Source organism: Balaenoptera acutorostrata, chromosome 18, assembly GCF_949987535.1.
Source record: "Balaenoptera acutorostrata chromosome 18, mBalAcu1.1, whole genome shotgun sequence".
NCBI classification, from domain to species: Eukaryota; Metazoa; Chordata; class Mammalia; order Artiodactyla; family Balaenopteridae; genus Balaenoptera; species Balaenoptera acutorostrata.
Window position 1 is genome coordinate 11,869,558 of NC_080081.1, and position 20,184 is coordinate 11,889,741.

At 40.8% G+C, this 20,184-nt stretch overlaps 1 protein-coding gene across 1 annotated transcript in view; it reads left to right on the forward strand.

Moving 5' to 3' along the window:
• The window catches only part of SLC15A1 (solute carrier family 15 member 1), a 42,259-nt gene extending 24,257 nt beyond the window's left edge, over positions 1–18,002 (forward strand). Inside the window, exons 16-24 of the mRNA XM_007196924.2 lie at positions 42–123; positions 2,184–2,303; positions 3,359–3,505; positions 4,323–4,372; positions 14,488–14,595; positions 14,718–14,826; positions 15,378–15,521; positions 16,760–16,867; positions 17,811–18,002. Coding sequence (XP_007196986.2) covers positions 42–123; positions 2,184–2,303; positions 3,359–3,505; positions 4,323–4,372; positions 14,488–14,595; positions 14,718–14,826; positions 15,378–15,521; positions 16,760–16,867; positions 17,811–18,002 — 1,060 coding nt within the window. The remainder of the gene's footprint in view (positions 1–41; positions 124–2,183; positions 2,304–3,358; positions 3,506–4,322; positions 4,373–14,487; positions 14,596–14,717; positions 14,827–15,377; positions 15,522–16,759; positions 16,868–17,810) is intronic.
• The last annotated feature ends 2,182 nt before the right edge of the window (positions 18,003–20,184 follow it).

The window sequence follows — 20,184 nt, forward strand, 5'->3', positions numbered from 1 at the left end:
CTGCGGCTGGCGGAGAGACACCCTCTTGCTTGTCCCGCCAGCTCCTTGAAGAGGATGGTAGTTGGGATGCTGCTGGCTTCCATGGCTTTTGTGGCAGCTGCAATTGTGCAGGTGGAGATCGAGGTGAGTTGCTTTCTGATTCTCCAGTGGCCTTTCTTGGTGGGTCTGGTGGAGCGGCCTTCTCCAGGACCGAGAGGATGAGGGAGGCCAGGGACTTGCTGATAAACTAAGTCCTGGGGCTGTGGATGATGTGCTGCAGGGCAAAACAGTCCCTTTCAGTCAGCGTGCCCTGTGGGTCCTTGTCACTGCAAAGGACGCAGCCAGGAATAGGGCCAAAAGGGTGCACTGAATTAGGAGAAAACTTAGATGGCAGTTACACAGGGGCTTCCATTTATAATACAGTGTTTTGTTTTTTTTTTAAGATATAATGTTCTCTTTAAATTTTTATTTATTTATTTATTTATGGCTGTGTTGGGTCTTCGTTTCTGTGCGAGGGCTTTCTCTAGTTGTGGCGAGCGGGGGCCACTCTTCATCATGGTGTGCGGGCCTCTCACTGTCGCGGCCTCTCTTGTTGCGGAGCACAGGCTCCAGACGCGCAGGCTCAGTAGTTGTGGCTCACGGGCCTAGTTGCTCCGCGGCATGTGGGATCTTCCCAGACCAGGGCTCAAACCCGTGTCCCCTGCATTGGCAGGCAGATTCTCAACCACTGGGCCACCAGGGAAGCCCAATAATACAGTTTTTATAAGGGGAGGGAAGTTTGTGGAACTTGTTCTTTTGCTATTTAAACTCCTAGGAGATCTGGTTAAAAGAGGTTCGTCACTCACAAAGTCCTTCAAAAATGTGTAAATTGTGATGGGAAATTGTTCATGGGAAGATGCCTTTTGTATTCTAACATTCCTGATGATGGTTGGTTCCCGAGCTAATCCACACAGGGTGTTATGTAGTATGTAAGATGAGAGGTAAAATCTCTCTCTCTCATTTTCTCTCTGTCTCTCTCTCTCCCCCCATCCCCTCCCCTCCTTTTCCCACCCCTCCACACCCATGTCTCTCTTTTTCTCTGTCTCTTTCTCTATTTCTGTCTCTGTCCCTCTCCCTCCCTCCCTCCTTCCCTTCTCTCTCTCTTTTTAAATTTTTAAGTGTGGTAAAATATGTATAACATAAAATTTGCCGTCTTAACCATTTCTACATGTACAGTTTGGTAGCACTAGGTACATGCGTACTGTTGTGACCTCAATCTCTAGAACACTTCTCATCTTGCAAAACTGAAACCCTGAACCCATTAAACAACAACTCCCCATTTCCCTTTCCCCCAGACCCCCGGCCATGACCATTCCATTTTGTCTCGTTGAATTTGACTGCTCTCTGTACGTCAGATAAGGGGAGTCATACAGTATTTGTCCTTTTGTGTCTGACTTATTTCACTGAGCACGGTGTCACCAAGTTTCATCCAGGTTGTAGCACATGTCGGAATTTCCTTCCTTCAGGCAGAATAATAGTCTGTCATATGGATATACCACATTTTGTTTATCCATTTATCTGTGGATGGACATTTGGGTCATTCCACCTCTTGGCTGTGGTCAGTAATGCTGCCTTGAGCTTGGGTGTGCTCACTTTCTCTTGGACATCACTAGCTTTATGGGAAATGAATTGTGGGGCTAAAGTAGACGTGGATTACTTCAGTGACACTGGGTTTTGGGAGAAGGCATTGTAAGGAAAAGGCAGAAACCCTGAGCAGGGTGAGAGGCAGGAGGCTCCCAAGCATTGTGAGGGGATATTTAGAGCACCATGTCCAGGGCTGAGGTCTGAGCTTCTAGAGTTACGAGGGAGAGCAGACCTCAGGTGCTACAACAAGATCAACCTTCATTTAGGCGATGGTTACTCGGACCCCTCAGGTATTAGGCTTCATAACCTGGCATCCTTTGACCAGGTCTGCCCTGGAGGTGGCTAGGTAGGACCGAGAGCAGCCTCTTGCTGACTGCTTCCATGTTCTGTCCGAGCATCACTTTCTATGGGCGCCATGAAGTGCAGGATTGGAGGCCTCCTGGGCTTTGTGGTGGGTGCGTCGTGTGCCTCAGCCAGCCCACCTTCCTCGGCCGGGGGGAGAGTGACTCCAGTGCCACGGTTAAGGTCATCTTCAGTATGCACTGAGGACCTCACTGCCAATTCTCTTTTATTTTGCTCAGAAAACTCTTCCCGTCTTCCCCAAAGGAAATGAAGTCCAAATTAAAGTATTGAATATAGGCAATGACATCATGACTATATCTTTTCCTGGAACGACAGTGACAGTTAACCAGACGTCTCCAGTAAGTAGAAGGAAATGCAACTTTCTTTTTCCTCTTCTGACCTGAGTTATCACAATAGGATTTGGAGAAGCCGATCTTCTTGGTTCTTGTGTAAATCCAAAGATGAGCCCAGAAGTGAAATGCCTTCATCTCTGATCTCATCTTGGCTTCACTCTGGACCAGTGTGCTCTTTACTGTGTCTGTGAATCACCTGGGGAGCTTGTTAAAATGCAGATTTGTGACCAGTGGGTCTGAAAGGCTGCATTTTTACAAGCTCTCGGGTGACACTGCTGCTGCCGGTACGTGGAACCACACTTTAAATAGCAAGATTCTGGGTCGACGGTTCTCCGCCGGGGCTATCAAAACAGCCCCCACAGGGAACACCTGGCAATCTCTGGAGACATTTTTAATGGTCACAACTGGGAATGTGCTTTTGGCGTCTCCTATGTAGAAGCCAGAGGTGCTGACATGCAGCCTCCTCAACAAAGAATTATCTGCCCCAAATGCCAACAGTGCTGAGACTGGAAAACCCTACTGTGGGTGGACGGTCATTGGTCTCGATTAGAGCTTCTCAACCTTAAGTCTGGAGAGCTTTGACAATTCTGACGCCTGCAACCCAACTCCAGAAATTTTGATTTAACTGGTCACATTCCTGGTCAGCCGCCATTGAGAACCACTCCCTTAGATCTTGCCAAACTAATAATCGTGAAGGAAGAAAGAACGTTTGAATCCCGATGCTTGGGAAGTCCCAGTATTGATTTTCACCCAGGCTGTTGCTTTTCCTCAATGCTGTTCTTTGCCCAATGGTAGAAATAATTTCCGTAGCATTTATCTTCATAAAATGAAAGTAAAATGCTGGATGAAAATCATAATTCTTGTGGTAATGCTAAACAACTTCAGGATACAGTCCACAGGGGTGGGCTAGGGCGGAGGCTGAGACAAACCAATGCCAGCCCCCATCGAGGCATTTTTGGATGTGTATGAACATGACCTGGGAATGCGAAATAATATGCACGACAGTGTCAGTGCAGAACAAGGCTCTGGTATTAACTGTGATTCCTTTCTCCCCATTATAGAAAAGTGAATTTATGACTTTCAATGCAGACAAACTGACAAGTATATACATTTCTTCTACTGGATCACCAGTCACTCTAGTAACTCATAACTTTGAGCAGGGCCATCGCCATACCCTTCTAGTCTGGGGCCCAAACAATTACCAAGTGGTAAGTAGCTGTACACTTGCAGCTGACTCTTGACTGTGCTGTTGGAGACACGGCCTTTTAGTGGTGTGACTTTTTTTCCTCCCCATGTAGTATTATATTAGATAATCCTCAATTCTTCCTTCTTCAAGGACACAGTCATTTGACTTCCAGTAAAGGTTTGACTGGCGGATGGGAAGGGTTAATAGTAATTTTACAAACTTTAAAAAGACCTTCTGGGCACGGTATGGTGTATGTGTACACAGGTCACACAGAGTACCTGTGTGCATTCTCAGAGACTTTTTGAGATAAAGTTTTAAATATATCTTTAATGGCATTCATTTAAAAAATTTGCACTGAGTAATTGGGAAATTAGAGCTGTCTCTAAAAAAATAGAGTGAATACATCAGGTAAAAGCAATAGAAATGAATAAAAATGATTTCATGACAAAATATAAGCATCTGGATATTCCATTCAGCATATAAAGAAGCTATGAAGGTGTAGTTGACCTAATGAAGGGGTTGTGGGTATTCTGTAAGGTGAGTTTAAGTGAGCTTCTACAGAACTGCGTTATGGACTTAAGACTTCTTGGTAATGTGTTTAATTAGGGGACTGTTGAGTGGCTTGCCCTAAATTCTTGGAGAGCAGTGTTCTGTGGAACCACTAGAAAGCAAGCATGAAAAGTTGTAGAGGCTCATCTTAACTTCAGGTGAACCAGGGCTGAAGGGTGGAGCCCAGCAAACGTAATCACGGTGCCCTTAGCTCCTAGGATAAATGCCAATATCACTCTCCTTCTGAACTTATTCTGATAAGTTAGATTTGAAAATGTTTTCTTTCTCAGGTAAAGGATGGCCTTAACCAGAAGCCAGAAAAAGGACAAAATGGAATCAGGTATGTGTATTTCTTTAAAACTTAAGTTATATCAGCTTCTTACATAACTAATGTATACCCATAGTAAAATTCAACTATAACAAGGATATAAAATGAGAGTATGTGGTTTACCTCAAGAATGTAAGGCTGGTTCAATGTTTTTTAAATCATAAATAAAATCCATCATCTTAATAAACTGAAGAGGAAAATCCACATCATCATATCAATTGATGCACAAAAAACATTTGATGAAATTCAGCATCCATTCATTTAACAACTCTCAGCAAACTAGGAACTGAAGGGAACTTCCTTACTCGGAAAATGTACATCTAAAAAAATCCAAGCTAACGTTGTACTTAAAGGCAAAAGTCTAAATGCTCTCCCCCTAAGATCAGGAACCAGGTTAGATTGTCCACTCCACTCCTATTCACAGTCCTTCTGGATGCTAGTGCCATGAGGCAAGAAAAATAAGTAAAAGCATCTAGATTGGAAAGGAAAAAATAAAACTATCCCAACTCACAGAAGGCATGATTGCATAAACAATTCCCAAGGACTCTACAGAAAAAGCCCATAGAATCAATAAGTGAGTTTAGAAAGGTTACAGGATACAAGGCCAACAACAAAACAAACATATTTCTATATACTAGCAATAAATGATTGGAAACTGAAATTTTTAAACTATACCTTTTACCATAGCTCAAAAAAAGTGATGAAATACTAATTATAAATCTTATAAGACATATACAGGATTTGAGAGCTGAAACTACAAAAGACTGATGAAAAATCAATGAAGAGCTAAATAAATGGAGAGATATGTTGGTTTCATTGATTAGAGAACTTAATATAGAAAAGATGTCAATCCTCCCCAAATTGATCTATAGGTTTAGTGCATTTCCTATCTCAATCGTAGCATTGGTGTTTTGGTTTATGATTTTTCCAGTTTTATTGAGGTATAATTGACAAAATTGTATATACTTAAAGTATACAACGTGATGATTTGATATATGTATACACTGTAAAATATTTATCACAATCAAGTTAATTAACATATTCATCACCTCAAAGTTACCCTTTTTAAATTATGAGAATTTTAAGATCCAATCTCTTAGCAAATTTCAAGTATACAATATAGTATTAATTAGTCACCATGCTGTACTTTAGATCCTTAGAACTTATTCATCTTAAAACTGAAAGTTTATACCCTTTGGCCAACATCTCCCCTCACCATTCCCTCCTTCCTTGGCAGCTATCACTCTATTCTCTGTTTCTATGGATTCAACTTTTTCTTTTTAGGTTCCCCATATAAGTGACACCATACAGTATTTGTCTTTCTCTGTCTAGCAGATTTCACTTAGCATAATTGGTCAGTGTAATGGTCCAGAAATAGACCCACCCAAGTACAGTCAACTGACTTTTGACAAAAGTACAAAGACAATTCAGTGGGCTAATAAGTATAGTCTTTTACAAAAATGGTGTTGAAACATTTGGACACTCATATGTAAAAAATGAATTTGTCCTAAACTTCACATTTTATACAAAATTATATAAAAAATCTTATACATCATGTAGGAAAGTTAACTCAAAATTGATTACAGACCTACATGTAAAATGTTCAACTATTAAATTTTTATAGGGAAACAGAAAATCTTTGTGACTTGAGTTCTTAGATATGACACCAAAAGCATAATCCATAAAAGAAAAAAAATAAATTTTCTCAAAACTAAAAACATCTGTTCTATAAATCTCACTGTTAAGAGAATGAAAAGATAAGCTACAAACAGGGAGAAAATATTTACAAATCACATACATATCTGACAAAGAATTTGTACCCAGAATATATAAAGTACTCTCAAAACTCAATAATAAAATAATCCAGTTAAAAAATAGAGCAGAAGATTTTAACAGACATTTTACCAAAGAATATACACAAATAAGCACATGAAAAAATGTTCAACATCATTGGTTATTAAGGAAATATAAATTAAAAGCACAGTGAGTTTTCATGACACACCTATTGGATGGCTATAATAATTTTTTTTCTTTTTTTAATTTTACACTTTATTTATTTATTTATTTATTTTTGGCTGTGTTGGGTCTTCGTTTCTGTGCGTGGGCTTTCTCCAGTTGCGGCGAGCAGGGGCCACTCTTCATCACGGTGTGCGGGCCTCTCACTGTCGCGGCCTCTCTTGTTGCGGAGCACAGGCTCCAGACGCGCAGGCTCAGTAGTTGTGGCTCACGGGCTTAGCTGCTCCACGGCATGTGGGATCTTCCCAGACCAGGGCTCAAACCCGTGTCCCCTGCATTGGCAGGCAGATTCTCAACCACTGTGCCACCAGGGAAGCCCCTATAATAATTTTTTAAATTGACAGTGTCAAGTGCTGGTGAGGATACAGAGCAACTAGACCTCCCATGCATTGGTAATGGAAGTGCAAAATGGTACAGCCATTCTGAAAAACAGTTTGGCAATTTCTTATAAAATTCAATATACACTTACCATGTGAGCCAGCCATCTCACTCCTAGATATTTATCCTAGAGAAATGCAAATTTATGCTCACATAAAACCTATACTCAAATGTTTATAGAAGCTCTGTTTATAATCACCAAAGATTGGGAGTCACCCAAATATCCTTCAGTGGGTGATGGATAAACAGACATCAGACTTTATTGCATCCATACAATGGAATATTACTCAAGAAAAACAAGGAATGAACTATTGATACATGCAACGATATAAAAGATATTCAAGTGCATTATGCCATCAAAGAAGCCAATCTCAAAAAGTTATACATACTATATAATTCAGTTTATATGACATTCTGGAAGTGGCAAAAAAAACCCCTAAGAATGAAGAACAGATTAGTGGTTGACATGGGTAGGAGTGGAGGAAAGGTTTAACTACGCGGTAGCGTGAGGGAGATTTGGGGGCAGTGGAACTGGTCTGTATCCTGATTGTGATGATGTTTATATAAATCTAGACGTGTTAAAACTCATAGAACTATATAGCAAAAAAGCCAGTTTACTATAAATACACTTTTTTAATAAGAATAAATTGGGAGAAAATGAGAGTAGGTCTCCTATTTGCCTTAACCCTTACCACAATTCCCATTTCTTTGTGGCTACAACTGAATTTCTGATTTTAGCTTTTACTAGCTACCACTAGAACACATTAATAGATAAATAAGTATATTATTACAGCGGTATCTACTAATTTAATGGTATAAAGAAATTAATGTACTCTTCATCTCTCTTAACTGCCCATGTTTCACATTGTTAATACTTACATTTATTTTTCCGTGTATTTCATGTGCTAGGTGGAGTCTAAAAAGTAGATCAATACACAGGATTTACAATTTGACTGTATAAATATTAGTCATAGTGTAATAAGAGCGATCAGTCTGAAAGAGAAGAGAATGTAACTTTATAAACTTGAAAATGTATCCTCAAAGGGAAATGTTCTGAATGTCAAGATTCATTGACATTCCATGAATTGTTCGGTGGTACTGCATCTTGATTGCCTTAATTGAACCAAGGCTTTCTCGCATAGCTTTTGTTTTTTCCTGTAACTTACTTGGCCTCTCATTGACAAAAGCATAAGCCTTTATCCCCAAGGTGAGCCGATCCAGGGATCCATGTCTCTGGAAACCTTCAGCATGCGCTTTGATCTCACTGGAACCTTTGCTCTGTAATCTTGTGATGCCACTACCCTCAAAGAATTTTCATCGTATGCCCAAGTTTCTGCCTTTCTTTCTTGGATCTCATGTCATCTTTCTGGGACACCTTTCTTGTTTTGCTGCGGGATATGCTCAGTTATCTTGTCAAGAGAAGCAGTGAGGTAAATTGCAAGCCCTTGTGTGCCTGAAAATGCCTTTTTCTAGTCGCACACTTCATCATAGGTTGGATGCTATTTTCTCCCAGAACCTTGGAGGTTTTTTTTTTCTACTGGCATCTAGTACCTAGTTGTGCAGACAAAAAAAAACAACAACAAAAAGCGTGTGCCAGTCTTTGTAGTTGATTTCATTTTCTTCCCTCCACGCTTTTGTTATCTCCTTTCTCCTTGGTGTTCTCACATTTCTCTGCAGTGAAACTAAGTCTGGATGTGATTTTATTCATCTTGCCTGCACTAGGCCCTTTGAATTTTTGGTTCCTTCCCTCATTTTCTTTGTTCCCTTCTGTATTCGTTTGCTAGGGCTGCCATAACAAAGTACCACAGACTGGGAGGCTTAAACAAAAAGAAAATTACTTCCTCACCATTCTGGAGGCTGGACATCTGAGATCAAGGTGTCGGCAGGGCTGGTTTTCTCTGAGGTCTCTCTCCTTGGCTTGTAGATGCCGTCTTCTCCCTTTGTCCTCACATGGTCATCTCTCTGTGTGTGCTTGTGTCTTAATCTCCTCTTCTTATAAGGACACCAGTCATCTTGGATTAAGGCCCACCCTAATGACTTCATTTTACCTCTTTAAAGACCTTGTCTCCAAATACAGTCAGTCCCATTCCAAGATACTGGGGGGTTAGGACTTCCACATATGAATTGGGAAGTGGGGAGCACAGTTCAGCCCCTAATACCTTTTCTGTCTTCTGGATTGTTGTTCTGTCCCTCACACACTCACATACACACAACTGCCTTAGCAGACCTGGAAGGAAGTACACTAATAATGGTCACCTGGCCCTTTCCTGACTTTTGTATTTGATTCTGAGCTGGCAGCACCTCTGGGATTTCCTTTGTGCCTCAGAGTATTGTTTTGTGCCTCAGAATCCATTGCTTTGATTTTGTCAGAAATGTCTCCTAACTTTAGAAACTTTGGACAATTTAGATTGTGGTATCCTTTCTTGTTCTGGTGCTGTTAAAGCTTCGTTCTTCTTCTCCTCTTCTTGTTCTTCTCCTCCTCTTCCTCTCCTCCCCCTCTTCCTTCCCCTCCCACTCTTCCTTCCCCTCCCCTTTCCCCCCTTCCTCACTCCTCTCCCTCTCCCTCTCCTCCTTCGTTGTCTTTGATGAGATCTTAGAAAAGAAGAAGGATACATGAGGTCACCAACACTTAACTCCACCAATCCATCCATGTGGTAAAAGCTAAACCAGAAACTTTTTTCTTTTTATTGGCAACAACAAATTCTTAATGGATCAAAGGTTTTATTATTTATTTTTTCAGTAATGCCCAGGAGACACATTTTTAAAAAAAAGGGAAGTTCTGAAAAACTAGCGTCAGAAACAAACTGATAATTAGAACAACTTCAAAAATTTCAGGAAGTCAGACTTCTGAGTGATGTATGAAATAAAGGAATAGTGTATAGAATCTTAAGCAAAATGGAATCCTCTTAATTATGTGGTATCAGGAAGCTGCAGGACTTAATAGACTACAGTCTTTTAAATCAATGGCAATACTTCAGTCAAAAATAGGTCGAGAGTTTGATACTGATCTTTCTCATGAATTTTTTTAACGTTACATATTGCTACATATATATGTATCTATAAACAATATGTTTTTGGCATGTTTTTAAACTTAAAATGTTATTGTCCTGTGTATATGTCATTCTGCAATCATATTACAAAATATATTACATTAAAATATTATTTTAATATTTAGTCATATTCATATATGTGTCCCTTATCCATTCACTTAAACCATTGTATAATATTCCATTGCATGGATATACCACAATTTTTTTTGTCCATTCCTCTGTACAGGAAATTTAGGTTACTTTCACTTTTCCAAACAATGTCACGGTCCACATTCACATATGTTTCTTTGTCCACGTGTGGGAAGTTTCTTGAGGGCAGTGATCTTTAAACCTCTTATCACATTCAATAAAAATATTTTGAGCATGTACCCACAATGTATGAATATGGTATCCTTTATAAATTATAAATATATATAAACTACTGTACCAAATTCATATGTTCATCATAAGTAATATGAAAAAGAAATATAAAAAGGATGAAGAAAGTTTTAAAAAACAATATTTTTATTCACTAGTGGTACAGAAATTATTCATGTAGATAATGTGATTATATGCTTCATTGGTCGCTAAAAATCTCAATTTAAGATTTACTGTCAGTTCAGTTTATTTCGGTCCTGGTCTTCACGACTGCCATACTGAAAAAAGATGCTTTAAGGAGGGAGTGTAGCTGGGACATGATTGGCCATAAGTAGATTCAGAAAGATATCTTCATTTTAAAAATTGTGGAGTTTTCCACAAATGGTACTGGAAATCCACATACAAAAGACTGACGATGAACACCCCCTTCACTGATCCCATATATAAAAATTAACTCAATGGATCGTAGACCTAAATATAACTAAAGCAATACAATTTCTAGAAGAAAAATAGGAGTGAATCTTTGTGACCTTGGGTTAGGCAGTGGTTTCTTATATATGAAACTAAAAGCACAAACAACAACAACAACAAAAATAGTAATAGGCTTCATCAAACTTGAAAACATTTGTGCTACAAATGATGCCATCAAGAAAGTGAAAGACAACCCACAGGATGAGAGAAAATATTTGCAAATCATATATAAGAGACTTATATTCCAAATATATAAAAATTATTACTACTCAATAATAAAGGGACAGATAACCCAATTTTTTAAATGGGCAAAGTATTTGAATAGACATTTATCCAAAACAAATACTATTGGCCAAAAAGTACATGAAAAGATGCTCAGCGTCATTATTCATTAGGGAAATGTGAATCAAAACAACAAGATACCACTTCACATTCACCAGGCTCTAATAAATAAATTTAAAAAAAAAACAGGTAATAACAAGTGTTGGTGAGGAGGCAGATAAATTGGAATCCTTATACACAGCTGGTGCAAATGTAAACTGATGCAACTACTTTGAAAAACTGTTTCTCAAAATGTTAAACATAGAGTTACCATATGACTCAGCAATTTTTCACCTAGGTATACACCCACAAGAAATGGAAATATATGTCCACTCGAAAACTTGTAGATGAATGTTCATAGCAGCATTATTCACAATAGACAAAATGTAGAAACAACTCAAATGCCCATCAACTGATAAACAAAATGTGGTCTATCCATACAATGGAATATTATTCAGCCATGAAAAGAGATGGAGTACTGCTGTATGCTGTCACATGAATACACCTTAAAAACATTATGCTAGGGCTTCCCTGGTGGCGCAGTGGTTGGGAGTCCGCCTGCCAATGCAGGGGACATAGGTTCGAGCCCTGGTCTGGGAGGATCCCACATGCCGCAGAGCGGCTGGGCCTGTGAGCTACGGCTGCTGAGCCTGCGCGTCTGGAGCTTGTGCTCCGCAACGGGAGAGGCCGCGATGGTGAGAGGCCCGCGCACTGCGATGAAGAGTGGCCCCTGCTCTTCGCAACTGGAGAAAGCCCTCGCACAGAAATGAAGACCCAACACAGCCAAAAATAAATAAATAAATAAATAAATTTTTAAAAAAACCCATTATGCTAAGTGAAAGAAGCCAGGCACAAAGACCTCCTGCTGTATGATGCCATTTACATGAAACGGCAGGCAAATCCACAGAGACAGAAAGGAGATTCATGGCTGCCAAGGACTGTGGGGAGGCGGCATGGGGAGTGACTACTCACAGGTATTGAGTTTCTTTTTGGAGAGATGAGAACTGGATTCTTGTGATGGTTGCACAACCATGTGGCTGTAGTGAAATCACAGAATTGTACACTTTAAAGGGGTGAATTTTGCGGTATGTGAACTATAGCTCATAAAGCCTTTTTTAAAAAAATTTTTTATTGAAGAGGAACAAATATCTCTGTCCCCTCATTATTCTTTAAGGAACTGGTCCCTTCTTGTTGTTTTCTCAGCTGGTTCCCACTCTCCATCCCTCCTCCCATGATCACTTTGTAGCTTAGACCCTGGTGCTCCTACCACGTCAAGCCAGCTTGAAGCCTAGTGGACCCTAGGATTTGCCTGATCCGAGCTCTCAGAGCACAATTGATCTGGAACCTCCGCTTTCCATGCCTTTCGAAGCACTCAGAATGTGTTTGCTGTTTATCCTCTCCTATTTTCTGTGTGTATATGAAAACACATCTGAGATGTGTGATGTTACTTTTTTTTTTTTTTTCAGATTATTTCCATTCTTATTGGTATCTTGTACCAGCCCTGAGACATATTTCAGGCGGGCAGTAGTACTCAAGCCTTAGGATAGGATTTATTCAGCCTTCTGGCTTATAATATATAAAGCCAGGCCCCAGGCCCAAGGGTCTACTTCCTAATTTAATACTGTTTCCACTGTCTCTCTTTTGAATGGTTCATCTTAATCTTTTATAAAAGTGGCATTTACAGTTTGGAGCAATAGTCACTGTATTAGGGTCCTGTTGACCTACATCAGGTTCAGTTTTCTATTTTAATCACCTGTTAAATGACACCAAGTCAAATGTTTCATTCATAAAAATGTTCTCTCAGTCCCTGGAATTTGACCAATATTACTTATTGCCACACAGTAGATGAAACTTGGCCACTGTTGACAAAAAAAATTAATCAATAGTCCATCTAAAGGAGAAGTAGAGAATTTTATTCGAGCTGATCTAAAAGATTATAACCCAGGAGACAGTCTTTCAAAAAACTCTGAGGACTGTTCCACTTGTTAGAAGTCAAAGGTACTTCATTTATACAAAGGTACCTCAAGGGAATTCTCTGGTGGTCCAGTGGTTAGGACTCCACGCTTTCACTGCCAAGGGCCTGGGTTCAATCCCTGGTTAGGGAACTAAGAGCCCACAAGCTGCCTGGCGTGGCCAAAAAAAAAAAAAAAAAAAAAACCACAAAGGTACTTAAAAATATACATTTTTGAGACAAAAGATTGTACATCAAAATGACACAGTGACATTTTTACATAAGGTTGACCAAAAACACATAGTCCAAGTCTGCACATACAAAGCAAGCAGCAGGTCACCACGACCCCTTACAGAATTAGGAAAGAATGTTATCTTCCAAGGAGTTACATTGCTGACGTCAGAAGAAAGGGAAAAAAAATCGATCTTTATGGTGGAGCCAGCATTCCCACCTTTGGGGAGGTGAAGTTAGTGTATAATGCAGATGCACACTGCATATTAGGGAGTGCTCAATACAGGGCAGGGAATGTTATGCTTACATATTCTTGTCCTGCCTTAAAACGTAAATTTTATTCCATCACCATGTATTTTAGGGATGTGGAAGTTAAATGGTTCTTTATGGTATTTAGGTGTATACTGTTATTACTTCTCGTTCTCTGAATTGGATGATCTTCTGAATGCCTTCAATCACCTATCTGGTAGGAAAGAGCCGCTGGTCTTATTTGGAGTAGCCCCCTTCTCCCTGGGGCAGTACAAGAGTATCAGAGTCTTCCCTAGCCTGGAACACTTGAGGAAGGGATCTCTAATCATCTGTCCACCCGGTCACCACCTATATGGTCCTTTGGAGGCAAACAACTCAAATGGTCCCATTGAAGCTTGGGCACGGGGAATGCTTCAGAGACTGGAAACCTTGGGACCCAGCACCCAGTCCTCCTGGGTGTTCCATTCCCAGCCGTATTCCCGTGGGGTGCTGATCTCTGTTACTGCACGACCTGCAGACACGGGTCTCTGCCATCGGAAGGGAATTCCTCAAAACTCTCTCTGACTGCTGGGCTGGCCCACGTCTTCCTGCCCACTCCTTGGAGCCCCTCCCTCCTGAAGCGGCTCTTTAAAGTAAAGGAAATAAATGGGCTTCCCTGACGCTGTAAAAGAAGCCCCAGTTGGAGGCTGTCTTTTAGGTACTCGGCAACTACTGCTTTTGGTCCTTCACCACTTTGGCTGTCAAGCTTCTGAAATAAGAAGCACAAAGACATGGCTGCCTTCTGGAGGGGGAGGAGATCAGCAGCTATTTCAATCTGTACTTAATATCCCAAAATACCACTGAAATAGTTCCTAGTCACAGAGTACTTAGAACAGTTCCCGGCATTTACCTCTGTGAAATAAATTCTTTTAGGTGTGTTCTCATGAGGTGAGCAAAGGCAAACCTAGAGTAAGTTACTTTCTGCCTTTATACTCTAGAAATCTTCTGCAGACATCTTAAATTCCTTCCAAAAAGGAACAGAGCCCAACTTCAGATGCACATACTGTGACCTGGAGCAAATCATTCCATAGTCCACTCACAAGACAGATGGTTTTCTGTTTCAGATTTGTAAATGCTCTTGCTGAGAGCTTCAATGTCACAGTGGATGAGCAACTTTATGAAAACGTTACCAGTCACAATGCCAGCGAATATCATTTTTTCTCTTCTGGCGAGTAAGTACCTACAATGGACACTTTGCTCCCAAGTTCAAGGGTTTCAAACCTTTTTCTTTAAATAATACATTGAAACTTTCAATAGCAAGAATATTAATTTATATTAATCTTTCTTTTCGTAGAAAGAGCTTCACAATAAACTCATCAGAAATTTTACAACACTGTGAAAATAAGTTCAAAACATCCTACCTTGAATTTGGTAGTGCGTATACCTATGTAATCACAAGGAAGGTTAGTAACTCATTGCACTGAATCAGAAGTTCCACGCAAAGTTTATTGATATGAGTGCTTGAAAACAGGACATAGTAATGATTTAACAGAGTGATATTAGGATCTGTATTTTAAACGAATTTAGAATTAATTCAGTTCACCACTAATTCTGTGATTTATCATTGCCTTAAGTTCACCGTTAGAATAAAATTAAACAGACTGACTTGCTCTAAACGTTCACATTGACCAGTGTCCTCATAGACTATTAACATGGACCTTGGAAGCTTTTAGTTCAGAGAGCTGGCAATGTTTTCAACAAACCTGACTTCCAATCTGCTCTCTTATTTAAGAAGAAAAAGCTAGTGAACATATTTTCAAATCCTACCAAGGCCATCCCATCCCAAGGATAAAATGCAGTGTTAACATATTTACTTTTAAAATGTGTACTTTCTGGATAGATCCTATGGTGTAACCCTGAAGGTCCAAATTCAGTTTGCCTGTCTGAGCAATTTTTATTCTGGAAGCAGTCTCGATTTTCATTTCTTCTTCTTGCTTTTGCCTTACCGGTTTAGGATAACAGCTGCCCCACACCGATGATATTTGAAGATATTGCCCCAAACACAGTCAGCATGGCCCTGCAAATCCCCCAGTACTTCCTCCTCACCTGCGGCGAGGTGGTTTTCTCCGTCACAGGATTGGAGTTCTCATATTCTCAGGTTTCTTGTCTATCATTTTGTACACCCCTCTCCTACAGCCCTGCCTTCAAAAAATGCTGCTGGGACTTAATTAAAAGCTGGGGTAGCCATGTATTTGCAGTGTAAAAGAAAATTCTAGAAAGCATTATGGTAGGTTCTACCAAACAAGGTTTTAGAAATTACCAAGTCTTATTTACTGAATAAGAATATTACTGTTTAGGGAATTCCCTGGTGGTCCAGCGGTTAGGACTCCATGCTTTCACTGCCGAGAGCACAGGTTCAATCCCTGGTCGGGGAACTAAGATCCTGCAAGCCACATGGCATGGCCAAAAAAAAAAAAAAAAAGAATATTACTATTTAGTATCATGAGTGTCCATATGTAGGTATCTGAATTCCCAGTCACATGCTAGAGATTTGGGGTCCTAAGTAGGAAAAACTATATTAACGACCATTACCAGGGTCGTGATGGTCACTGGATCCCACGTTCTGAAACAACCCTGTTCATAACAGGCTCATGGATAGGTCTGTGTCCTCATTATTTTTAAGGTTCACTTGAGGTCTCTTTGTAGCTCCCAGTAAGCACACTGATTGAGGCCTAGCTTTTAAAAGTTAAAAAATAGTATTGCTTTTGTGAATATTAGACTAATGAGGCACATTTTGCTGATACCTAAATTAGAGCTTAGGTTCTGAACTATTTTATCAAAATACAGTTACAGTCGTCCTAACCCCAGCATGCCCAATACCTTCAAGTTTTGCAGTGAAGATTGTAAATATGAGCTGGGTAATCCCTTCCTGCGATGACCTCACAGTCTAGTTAAGGAGATGACTATAACACAGGTGACAAGAGTTCTAAGAGAAGTTTTGGTGACATAGCGGGGAAGCTCCCCAGAGAGCAAGATGACAGCACAGAGAGCAGCCTCCATTCGGGGGGAAGGAGAGGTCGGACGGGATGGCTTTGTTTGAAAATTTTTCTGTAGAAGCAGAATCGGCTCATCTGTAGATTCGTCCATTTCATTAGGATGACAACTTTGCAAGCATGTGGAGAGTGAAAAACAAAGGATTCTTGTATGTTCATACCACAGGAGCATTTGGGATGTCTTGTTATCCAAGTGATAATCCTTTTTACACTTAAACCAGCCTGACTCTTAATGTGCATTTTGGGGGTAGACGGCCTAATTAAGGGAATCAGTGAGTTAGTTGTGTTCTCCTGCTCTGCGGTTGACGTCTAGATTGGGACTCACTCTGTTTTGTTTCCTCAGGCTCCTTCCAACATGAAGTCAGTGCTTCAAGCAGGGTGGCTGTTGACAGTGGCATTTGGCAACTTCATTGTTCTTATTGTAGCAGGAGCAGGCCCGTTCAGTGAACAGGTACTGATGCAGACAGAGATCGCGTGTACCTCTGTCTTCTTGCCTGTTAATCGTCATCGCGACGACCCTCCCTAGCTGTCTGTATATACACGTGGTCATCTTGGCCAATGGCTGAATAACACTGCCAGACGAGCCAGATAGGGCAGATACAAAAAGGTCTTATGGCCAAGTGTGTGCTGATTCTTCTTATTTCTACTTGGAAAATAACCAGATGTAACCAGATGGGGTTAACATCCCTACACCCTCATATGGTTTACTATCAATGGAGACATCTTTCCTGGCTTCAGTGAATGCAGCTCAATGGCCCCAAAGCAGGCGTGTTATCCAGAAAGTTTCATAATACCTAAAGTTAAAGCCATTCTAAAGGTTGTTGTAATTTTTCCCCTTAAAATAAAATGAGGGCTTTTCTGGTTCTGGAACTCTCCTTCAGCACTCAGAATCTCTGCCTCATAAGGGAGCTGTCCCTTTACCCCATCAGACTCATTGCTTCCCCCACCAGGTCCCATCAGAGCCTGTGCTAATCCTGCATGCTCATGACCTCAACGTTTTGCCAAAAGATAACATGGGGGTCTTAACTTAGAACATTTCAGCACATTCTTTTTCTCTCAAGAGTACTGCCTGGTGTGCTCTTGGTCCCCATCCTTCCAGGCAGGGGCCAGCTATTTGTCTTAAGACTTGGGTCTTTCAGAAATTTTGTCTCATCTTCTTAAAGTCCTGGGTGTCTGCACTCCAGAGCTGTTCAAAGAATGTTACTGTTACATTGGGCATTCAAGAAAAGCTGGCCATTCTGTATCTGTGGCAGTAGTTACCAGTTTCCCCTAACAACTGCATTTCCAACACCTTCGATCTGGATGTCGCAAGAAAAAATACCCGCGATATATACATTCGCATAACCTGTATTGTTTTTGTTTTTCTCCTTGCTCCAACTTCAATTCCTTCAAAGTGGGCCGAGTATGTTCTGTTTGCGGCGTTGCTTCTGGTTGTCTGCATAATATTTGCCATCATGGCCCGATTCTATACGTACGTCAATCCAGCAGAGATTGATGCTCAGTTTGATACGGATGAAAAGAAAAAGTACCTGGAACAGAGTAACCCACATCCCAAGTTGGACCCCATCTCACAGACACAGATATGAATATCAAGAAGCAAGTGGAGGACGGATTGGGCCCAGGATGTGCCCAGGTGTCTGTCCCCTGGGGGCAGGACACTCTGTTGTATGGCCGCTGATGGGGAAGACTTCAGAACTGTGAACCAAACCAAGAAAGCTGTTTTCTAAGCAGCCAGCAATGACCCTAACACTCTAAAATAAGTCCTTTTGTTTGTTTGTTTTTCAGAGAAGTCTTATGTAAAGCATACACACACACATGCACATACTTTTACAACACTGAGTCCATACCCTGCACTTAACTCCTTTCCTAACACACAAAGTTATTTTGGACTAACTTAAATTTTTGAAATGGTGGCAAAGTTCCATATTGTTTGCATTCGAACACTCTATGGAATCAATGTTAAATGAGGCAAAAAGTGAGTGTTTAGGCTTTAGAATGGTACACAATAAGGACCGGCTAGTAGGAACTGGTAACTTTACCTTCTGTTTTTAGTTTTGTTTTTCCAGTCCCTACCTCTTTTTAAATTATGTATGACTCAAAAAACTACTCAGGTAAAAGCAAGTCATGATTTTTAGAGTTTCAATGGTATGAAATAAATTCTCATTCTTAAGAGTAAGTGTCTGTGTATTTGGGGGCAGAGTAAGAAATCCTTAACATTTCCTTTCCTGATTATAAAAGCTGTGCCCGCTCATTAAAATTTCATCAGAAGGTGATAAAAGCATGAACAAAGCAAGGCCCACATACAGTAAATTCCAGGAACATGAAATATCAAAATTTGTTTCCTACTTTTCTCAGGGTTACCTGTGGCTACACTTCTCTTTTATTACTAGGAGCTTCCTGTGTGCATATTTTTGTACCACCTCAACGTGTTTTTCTCAATACTCGTGAGCATTTTTCTACTTGAATAGAAATGGTTCCAAAATATTATAAACACTTCCTGCCTAATTCATCCTATAGATATTTATCATATAACCATTCCCAGGTATCAGACTCAGAACGAGTCTGCTTTGGCACTCTTGTAAAAATGAGCAACAGTTCTTAGACAGACGTGTGCACAGTTCTCAATGTGGGAACTGGTTCCTGGGTTAGGAGCTTTGATCTCTAAGATGCTTCATGCACAAGCTCATCATTGCAGTGTGGAGACGGAATGAAACAGAGAGACAAAGTCTAGAGTGAGAAACGCCAATGTCATGATCAAAGCTTGCTGAGGACCTTTTCTGCCCTTTGGATCAAGTCCTCATTCCTTAACTGATAAGGCTCTTTCTTCTGTGGATACGTCACCTTTCTCTCTGCTCACTCTGACCCACCAACTTCTTCTAGTTCCTGGAATGCAATGGGTTCTCACTTCTAGTCAAAGACAAAAGAAAAATCAGGTCTTGAGACACTTATTTTCTACCCACCCCTCGCCCACGCACTCCTCCTGGCAAAATCCTCTTCATCTTCAGGATCCAGGCCACTTCCTCCAACGGTTTTCCTGTTCCCCAGTTTCGTTACCAAATTAAGTTGCATGGTCCCTGTTTGAGCCCTAGCCCAGCTGGGTTCAAGTAGGCAAATAATGAAACTGAAGCTGAGGTGGACACAGCACAAGCATTATTCATGGGCCAAAGAATGGAGAAACAGGAGGTAAGTTCACAGATCAACTTCTCACCCACCTGGCGAGAGGGATTTAATTTTAGAGTAAAGACAAAGGGAGGAGGAGTGAGGCTAATGATGGGGAGGCATATGCATAAGTCTACTGGGGAAGGGGCAGGGCTTTTTCCGAGGGAGTGGAGTGCCACTGCTTTTATCCTTTTTTGGTCCTTGATGTCCGGTCATGGCCGTTGGTAGGTGTGTCATTTAATATGCTAATGTAGTAAAATCTGTGTATAATGAGACTCAGGGTCTGTTGGAGGTCAGATTCGATTCAGGCCACCATCTTGGTCCCAGCTGGTTCCATCTGGGTTTGTTTTTTTAATTAATTAATTTATTTATGGCTGCGTTGGGTCTTCATTGTGGTGCGCGGACTTCTCACTGCGGTGGCTTCTCTTGTTGCGGAGCACAGGCTCTAGGTGTGCGGGCTTCAGGAGTTGTGGCACGCTGGCTCAGTAGTTGTGGCTTGCGAGCTCTAGAGCTCAGGCTCAGTAGTTGTGGCACACGGGCTTAGCTGCTCCGCAGCATGTGGGATCTTCCCGGACCAGGGCTCAAACCCGTGTCCCTTGCATTGGCAGG